The following is a 9,433-nucleotide window of genomic DNA, read 5'->3' as shown; positions in this document are numbered from 1 at the left end:
ATTAGCTGGATCAGGTGTGTTTGATTAGGGTTGGAGCAAAACTGTGCAGAGCTCTGGCCCTCCAGGAATTGAGTTTGAGACCACTGCTGTAGACAGAGAGACATTTACTGTAGACAGAGAGACAGTTACTGTAGACGGACAGACAGTTACTGTAGACAGAGAGACAGATGCTGTAGAAAGAGAGACAGTTACTGTAGACAGTCGGACAGTTACTGTAGACAGAGAGACAGTTACTGTAGACAGTCAGACAGTTATTGTAGAAAGACAGACAGTTACTGTAGACAGAGAGACAGATACCGTAGACATACAGACAGATACTATAGACAGGCATATACTGTAAACAGACAGACAGACACACAAACAGATACCGTTGACAGACAGATATTGTAGATAGATAGACAGACAGATACTGTAGAAAGAGAGACAGTTACTGTGGACAGAAAGACAGTTACTGTAGACAGACAGACAGACAGATATTGTAGACAGGCAGATAGATACTGTAGACAGACAGACAGTTACTGTAGACAGTCAGATAGATACTTTAGACAGAGAGACAGTTACTGTAGACAGACAGTTAGATAGATACCGTAGACAGACAGACAGTTACTGTAGACAGTCAGATAGACACTGTAGACAGACAGAAACTGTAAACGGACAGATAGATACTGTAGACAGACAGACAGTTACTGTAGACAGACAGACAGACAGATACTGTAGACAGAGAGACAGTTACTGTAGACAGACAGATAGATACTGTAGACAAAGAGACAGTTACTGTAGACAGACAGTCAGATAGATACTGTAGACAGACAGACAGTTAGTGTAGACAGTCAGATAGATACTGTAGACAGACAGATACTGTAGACAGACAGATAGATACTGTAGACAGACAGACAGTTACTGTAGACAGACAGACAGATACTGTAGACAGAGAGACAGTTACTGTAGACAGACAGATAGATACTGTAGACAGACAGACAGTTACTGTAGACAGTCAGATACTGTAGACAGAGAGACAGTTACTGTAGACAGACAGACAGACAGATATTGTAGACAGACAGATAGATACTGTGGAAAGAGAGATAGATACTGTAGACAGACAGACAGACAGACAGATACTGTAGACAGAAATACAGATACTGTAGACAGAGAGACAGACATATACTATAGACAGACAGACAGTTACTGTGGACAGAGAGATAATTACTGTAGACAGAGACAGTAACTTTAGACAGAGAGACAGACAGATACTATAGACAGACAGATACTGTAGACAGAGAGACAGACAGATACTATAGACAGACAGATACTGTAGACAGAGAGACAGACAGATACTATAGACAGACAGATACTGTAGACAGAGAGACAGACAGATACTATAGACAGACAGATACTGTAGACAGAGAGACAGACAGATACTATAGACAGACAGACAGATACTGTAGACAGAAAGAGAGTCAGAGATGAAGCTGATGTATGAAATAATAATAGGAGCATAAAAGAAAAGCATAAAGGAGGAGCGGCGACAGTGAAGAGCGAGAGAGGAAAGGCCGGGATTTATGTTGTGTTTTGTTATTTGACAGCAGTCGTCCGTGAGGGGCTGCTTTCTTTACTTTCATTTTGTATTTGTTTATTTTATTAAAGTACAATTCGCAGATGAAGCTTCGTGTAAAATTATTATCAAAAGACTGATGGAGATATTTGATGATCATGTCATGGGATTTAAAGTGTTGAAGCCTGACGTTGTGAGAGTCTTTATGATGACAGTCACTTCAATTAGCCTGTGTTTTACAGGTGAGACACGGCTGATGATGATGATGATGATGGTGATGATGATGGTGATGATGATGATGGTGATGATGATGATGATGATGGTGATGATGGTGATGATGATGATGATGATGATGGTGATGATGGTGATGATGATGATGATGATGATGATGATGAAGGTGACACTCATGATAATTTCTTCAAATCAGACTGCAGGTATTATGTGTGTTTATATCTGTTTATGAATATGAAGGATTTAAAGAAAATACACATAAAAATATAAAATATTCTTCAGTTTAATCAGTTCCTGATTAAAACACACACAGACACACACACAGACACACACACACACACACACTATTAAACACAAACTTTTGGAACCCTTATTTTTAAAAGTGTACATATTTGTTTTTAATTTACAGTCATTCTGCCCCAGTTTTCACACACTTTTCGTGTGTGCGTGTGTGTGTGTGTGTGTGTGTGTGTGTGAGAGAGAGAGAGAGAGAGTGGGGGGGGGGGGGGGTTGGATTAGGAATCGATTAAAGGCAAATTGAAGGAACTCCGGCTCTGATTTGTCTGTGGATTAGAGGGAAAGAAATGAATCATATTTTAAGTCCTGAGAGTCTCTGAACCCGTCTGCACTGAACATGCCATATGCTGCATCCGGATTATACACACACACACACACACATTCTCTCTCACGCATACACACACACACTTCCGTGACTCTTCTTTCCATCTCAACTTGTTTCTTTCTGCATCTGCATTTCTCATAACACATGATCGACAAACACATGATGGTTTAATCAGTGTGTGTGTGTGTTTGTGTGTGTGTGTGTGTGTGTGTGTGTGTGTGTGTGTGTGTGTGTGTGTGTGTGTGTGTGTGTGTGTGTGTGTGTGTGTGTGTGTGTGTGTGTGTGTGTGTGTGTGTGTGTGTGTGTGAGAGAGAGAGAAAGAGAGTATACGTACAGGAGACATTCTCATTCGGCAAATCTAATGAAAAAAACATATCCAGCTCATATAATCACAAATTTAAAAAATCCAAATCAAATCATGCATAAAGAAAATAGAGCTTCTTTTAGGATTAAAATATTTAGCCATCTAAATAGCTAGTTTTTTATTGATAATTTAAAAAAAATATTTGACAAATAAAACATGTATGTATGCAAGTATTTACTTATTTTTTGTTTGTATGCTTGTGCATTTATTTGTTTATTTCCTTTTTTCTTTCTGTATTTATTGATTCATTTGTTTGTTTTTAATCCAAGTATGTATTTGTTTGTTAATTTTTTATGTATGCATGTTTGTTAGTTTGTTTATTCAATAAATTATGTATTTATTCATTCAAACATCCATTCATTCTTTCATTCATTCATTTACTAATTTCTTTTTTCTTTTGATATTTAACAAATTTTTGACACCCTTTTTTACTGTATTGAAAAGATCTTATTTTGTTTTCCAAACAAAAACACTTAATTTAAAAAACCAACGTCATCGACTTGTCCTGTATTTATGGAAAGAAATGTTTATTTATAACTCATTGAAAGTCTCAAAACTACAAGACTCTATAAGCAAACACAATGAAAAAGCAAGACATTACAAACAAAAACAGAAAAAAAATGTGGATTTGAAAAAAATTATGATTTTGTACAAACAAACATTAAGAGCGTTGGAGCCTATAAAACCTGAAAACCCCTGAGATTGACGAATAAAACAAACACTGATTGTTGGCAGAATCTAAACGTTAAGAGTCAGAGAGTTTAATTCCATGTAACTCAACACATGATTTCATTCAAGTAAAGTTTGACATTGAAAAGAAAGAGTGTGTGACGTCTCAAACAACAGGTGTTGTGATCTAAATTATAATATCAATTAAAGAAACATATAAAACACAAATGTATCATCTTGGGCTCTGTCACCTATCTGACACAAAAGCACTTTCATCTTCGTTCTTCAGTATCAAAAGCAGCTTATTCAGAAACACATGAGAATATGTTTCTGGGGATTCTGAAGGATGAAACATCATCTAGTCTAATGATAATGATACACCTCCTAAAACATCAAGACAGAGCCTTTGCAGTACAGATGATGATGATGATGATTGTCAGATCGAGGTGTAAGTCACTGCTTTACTGAACGCGCTAAATACTTGATCTTTGCAGTTTAAGAACCTGCTCGATTATCTATCATCTACCAGCTAGACTTCATTCAAAACACTCAAGACGGACAGTAAAAGTTCTGGTTATCGTCCTTTAGAAACATCTCCAGTCAGTTTTCACTTCTTTCCAGAACTCTTGCTTCATTTGTGCACGAACGCTTCAGAATATGGGTTTGACGTGATCACCCTGATTCTTAAAAAAAATTAACGACGCTTCCATGAAGAACCCTTTAACATTTCCACTGCGCAAAATGCACAATAAGAAGGGTTAATTTACGGCATACGCCATTTGTAACCTTTACATTTGAAGAGTGCACTGACTTTCCCTTCTAAACGCCCTACAGGACCTGGAACTTCCAGGAGTTTTGGTCCTTGTAGTCCAGACAGTCCGCGGCGCTGAAGTTCAGTTTCCAGGACGCCGTTTGGTCTTTGTAGTCTAGACAGTCGACGGCTCCGAAGCCCAGTGACGCGGCGCTGTAGCCCTGGGACGACAGCGAGGCGGGTGATTGGCTGAGAGCGCCGCTCATGGAGCCGGTGATGGGGCTGAGAGCGCCCCCGGTGGCCGACAGCTGCGGGTGCATGGGAGACAGGTACGAGCTGCAGTCCAGCCCGGTGAAGTAGGACGAGGAGGTGGCGTAGCCTTGGCCGTACGCCGGGGCCTGTGTGTAAGTCATGGGGTACCCGCCGGAGCGCTGAAGGCACGTCCCGGACACCGACAGCGGGTCCGGCAGCGGAGAGATGGACGCCGGGCTCCAGATGGACACGGTGGCGCTGGTGGAGCTCGGGGTGATGGAGGTCCCGGGGGGAGGAGGGGGGGGAGGAGGGCTGTAGTTGGTGCCGGCGTTGACCTCGCTGACGCTGGGCTCGCGGGCGGGCGAGGACTTCTTCTTCGGGGGTCTGGGTTTGGTTTGGCCGCTGGTCTGTTGCTGCTGCTGTTGACGGCACTTGGCGCGCCGGTTCTTAAACCACACCTGCAGGAAAACACACAGTCGGGTTACGCTACAGGACGCCTGGGAGGCCTCTCTGACGCATGAAACATGCTGATGTCTTTGCTGGTTTGAGTTGTTTTAATTTAATTTATTTTTGTTTGTTGTTTATTTATATTTCTTAAATATATCAGAAATTCAAATAAACAACAAACAGGAAAAATTGATTAACTGTGATTAATCAACTAATCATGATTAATCGATTACTCGCGGCCAATCGATTTGACAGAACTATTATATATATCAGATTTCAAATCAAAAACAAAGAAAATAATCTGTTAATCGATTAAGCGTGATTAATCAATTTGACTGCACTAATATATACATTATTATATACATTTCATGTGTGTTTGTGTGTATACAGTATACACACAAGTATATATACACACACACACATCAAATTGATTAATTACGATGATCACATCACAGAAAAGTTTGTTTACATAATTTGTGTGTGTGTGTGTGTGTGTGTGTGTGTGTGTGTGTGTGTGTGTGTGTGTGTGTGTGTGTGTGTGTGTGTGTGTGTGTGTGTGTGTGTGTGTGTGTGTGTGTGTGAGAGAGAGAGAATCGTGACAATGCACAACACTTTTAAAGCAACTATTTATTTTAGTTAATATTAATTTCAACATTTAATAAAACAGTATTAAATTAAAAAAATATCTGTTAATATTATTTAATGGGACTGAGCTGACATGAACTAACAATCAACTGCTGTATTTTTATAAACTAATGTAAATAAAGATTAATATACACATTTTTGTTTATTGTTGGCAAATGTTAATTAATGCATTAACTAATGTTAACTAATGTGACCTTATTGTATAGAGTGTGTGTGTGTGTGTGTGTGTGCGTGTGTGTGTGTGTGTGTGTGTGTGTGTGTGTGTGTGCGTGCGTGCGTGCGTGCGTGCGTGTGTGTGTGTCCTGGCCTCACCTGGACTCTGGACTCGGGCAGGTTGATCTTGAGCGCGACCTCTTCCCTCATGAATATATCCGGGTAACGCGTCTTGGCGAACAACGCCTCGAGGATGTCGAGCTGCGCGCGCGTGAACGTGGTTCTCTCGCGCCTCTGTTTGCGTGGCGTGTCTAAAAACACACACATAAACACCAACACTTCAACATCTTGTCTTCAATGTGCATCTATCCATCTATCCATCTATCCATCTATCTATCCATCTATCTATCTATCTATCCACAATATGTTCATAAATATAATGGTAATCGTATTTTTTTATTACACTGGTAAAAGAATGTATGTAGTTTCTATAAATGGTATGTTTTTAGTTAGTCTATAAACCTGATAATTAATTAACCGACGCGTTATTTTTTTAATTTCTTGAAATAATATGATATATCTGACTCTGTGGATTAATAAAGTTTTCCCTGCAATTGTTTAAACGGGAAATTCGCATTAATTATCTCAATTAGCAGCATTAATTATTATTTTTATCCGTGTTTACAATGATAATTATTTCGCATTTGGCTCAACGATTATCAGACTTTTACTAAATAAATCAAGACATCTTATATTTATACCATTTATATCATAATTATCGTATTTATAATAAAAAAAATCAATTGAAACGGTCGATGTGAATTTTCACATGCGTGTCATTTTAGTTAATCGCTCTCATTTTCATATTTTAACAGCTCATTTGAAGGGATATTCGTTGATTTGACTTAATAATCGATTTTTAACAAATTAATTCGAAAAAAACTATATAAAAGGCAAATTCAAAATTAAGTTCGTTATAAAGGCCTAATCTATAAACTTTTTGTCACCTTCATTCATAAAGCGCTTTTAACAGTATGGACTGTTTCAAAGCAGCTTTACAGTGATAATAGAAATTACCGTAACTTTATATATTTTCGATTGCAGTAACTCTATTTAGTCATGATAGCCTATCTTTAATAAACGCAAAGTATGTTTTATCATTCTGAGAAGCAAAACGGAGTGTAAATCATGTTTATAAGTAGGCTAACTCATTGATTAAAAATGTAATAATATAATGACGTTTTCAGCACGCTTCTAAGCGCATGTATATCCATAAATAATTATGAGAGTTGTTAGCAATTTTCTCAGTTTCAGATCGCCTCTTAAACAATTAAAATAATATGAATATATTGGATAAGCAGATCAGCACTTTTACGCGCAGTTTAAATATATTTTTTACGCGCATTAAAATATAATTTTATGCGCAGTTTAAATATAATTTTTACGCGCAGTTTAAATATTATTTTTACGCGCATTAAATGTCACATCTGGTCTATAAATTCGCATTATGACATGGAAAATGCATAAATCCAAAAAAGCAAGCACAGTTAAATAAGCACTTACTGGGGTATCCGACGGCGGAGTGCAGGAGATCCATCCCGGTTCCGGACAGAGTCAAGCCGTTGACGGAGTAATGAGGCTGTTTCATGTAGGACATCATGACTATAAACTCTGTCTCTCTCTCTCCTCCTGTCTCACTTGCTCTCTCTCTCTCTCCCTCTCTCTCCTCTGTCTGTTTCTGCTGAAATGGATCTTTATTTTTACGCAGGCTGCCTGTCTGTCAGTTTCAGGTTATTTTGTTCTGTTTTGATGTGAGATGCTCTCTGTGAGCTCCAGCGGGGATCAGTGGTCGGTGTAGCCGGTGTCCGGTGCGGGTGTGCGGGTGTTCGGTGCGCTCGGTCGCTCGGTGCGCGTGTCTCCGTCTCCGTCTGATAGTGTTGAAGTGAGGAAGAGGAGGAGGAGGCGGCTAATTAGAGAAGAACAAGACCTGAACAAACCCCTCCCTCCACCCCCACCCCACCTCTCTCTCTCTCTCTCTCTCTCTCTTCTTTCAGATTCAAGAAGTTATATATTGCGTTTATGAGGGGAAAACACAATACAAGATCATTATTACAAGTATCATGTATTTGAATAAAGTATGTAAGTTACTGTGTTGTTAGTGTTTGTTGCTCATATTATATTACTCCTCTATTTATTTATCTAAACTAACACTCGCTTGAATTACAACGCAACAAATCACAACAAAATATAGCCTATAGTTTTGCAAATATTCCCGTTAAGTTATTATCTGGACGTTCAAAAGATCCAGTTTTTAAAAACCGAACGCGAACGTTAAAGGAACATTCCATTTTATCAACATCCAAACTAAAATATTTATTAAATAAAAACGCTGTTTTTGTGCTCATGTTTTGAGAACAGCATTAAAGACTTCACATGTAGGCTACTGTCGGTTTTATTGGTTATTCGAACGTAAAGCGAACATTCCATTTCGTTTCTTCAAACATTATAGGAATGTTACTTTTGAATGTTCTCTGAATGTTCTGAAAATACTTCCAAAAAAAAAACATCCAACTGAAAAAAAATGTTCCATGAATGACGTTTTCAGATAACTTTGAACGAACGTTCTATTAATGTTATTATTGTTAATAAACTCGTTTGGTATTCGCTATTTAAAGAATTTATTCAGTTCAAAGATGTGTCCTATAGAAATATCTAAAACATTCACAGAGATGAAGAACGGGCCTGTCTGACTTTAAGATTTATTTGACACATCAGAAATTCTGTGATAAGAAGAAATGAATCTCCGGTCCAGTTTAATGATCAGAGATGTGATGAAGGTCTGATCGATATAAAGTAACTGTTATGCGCGTTCATGGCTCAGTTTCAAAGAACAGATTACACGTCACAGCCGTACAAAAACACATTTCATTATTTCACATCGCTGCAAAATACTGAAATAATTGGAGTGTGTGTGTGTGTGTGTGTGTGTGTGTGTGTGTGTGTGTGTGTGTGTGTGTGTGTGTGTGTGTGTGTGTGTGTGTGTGTGTGTGTGTGTGTGTGTGTGTGTGTCGCGATCGCGCGCGCGTCCAAACGGGATTAAAGAAACAAAAGGACCCAGTGTTCCACAAATCCCACAAATATCCACCATCATCTCTCTCTCTCTCTCTCTCTCTCTCTCTCTCTCTCTCTCTCTCTCTCTCTCTCTCTCTCTCTCTCTCTCTCTGCTGTTTTTTGTATTATAGCCTAATGAATGTTCATTTAAATTCATCATCTGTATATTTTGTTATTTTATATTTTCTTTAGACTTGAGTTCATAAAGTACATTCCTTAATAAAGCACGTTTTCCACTTGTTAATTACAAATATTAATGGCCTAGGTTAAACTATTGCCTAATAGGAATTAGCCTATACATTTTTCTGATGTAATATTTTTTTATTAATAAAATGATTAAGCTATTTGATGGTGTTTTACTTCCTCTGCCAAAACTAAGAAAGAAAAATAATTATAATTGAAATCCGTCCGCTCGTTTCGTTTTAAACCTTTCTTTAAACCTGTAGACTATTTATCTTTTGTCTTTCGTTTGTCTGCTGTAATTCAGGCTATGGCATTATTATATAGTAGACACAGTTTTCCAGAATTGTGTGTGATTTGGCGGGAGTTTGAGGCTCGTGAATCTCCCAGTATTGTCATATGATTGTGAGGATGTAAATGAGCGCGTGTAAAGCGGATTCTGCGCTTGTTAATTGA

General features: G+C 38.2%; 1 protein-coding gene and 1 long non-coding RNA gene across 2 annotated transcripts in view; one reads left to right on the top strand and one right to left on the bottom strand.

Annotated features, from left to right (window-relative positions):
• Nucleotides 1-4,125: 4,125 nt before the first annotated feature.
• otx5 (orthodenticle homolog 5) lies at nt 4,126-7,645 on the bottom strand. The gene is made up of 3 exons (XM_077230379.1): nt 7,250-7,645; nt 5,846-5,997; nt 4,126-4,899 (listed from the first exon to the last, which is right to left on the bottom strand). The coding sequence occupies exons 1-3, from the start codon at nt 7,344-7,346 to the stop codon at nt 4,267-4,269; spliced, it is 882 nt and encodes a 293-aa protein (XP_077086494.1). The 5' UTR covers nt 7,347-7,645; the 3' UTR covers nt 4,126-4,266.
• A 1,640-nt stretch (nt 7,646-9,285) lies between these two features.
• Nucleotides 9,286-9,433, top strand: part of LOC143738286 (uncharacterized) — a 16,044-nt gene continuing 15,896 nt past the window's right edge. The window contains exon 1 of the long non-coding RNA XR_013203873.1: nt 9,286-9,433. This exon is cut by the window's right edge and continues 251 nt beyond it. This is a non-coding gene — a long non-coding RNA (uncharacterized LOC143738286).

Source organism: Siphateles boraxobius, unplaced genomic scaffold, assembly GCF_051911475.1.
Source record: "Siphateles boraxobius isolate OS27281-9 unplaced genomic scaffold, OSU_SipBor_1 143, whole genome shotgun sequence".
In the NCBI taxonomy this organism is placed as follows: Eukaryota; Metazoa; Chordata; class Actinopteri; order Cypriniformes; family Leuciscidae; genus Siphateles; species Siphateles boraxobius.
The sequence above is the reverse complement of the archived record's forward strand: the minus strand, read 5'-3'. Positions and strand labels throughout refer to the sequence as shown.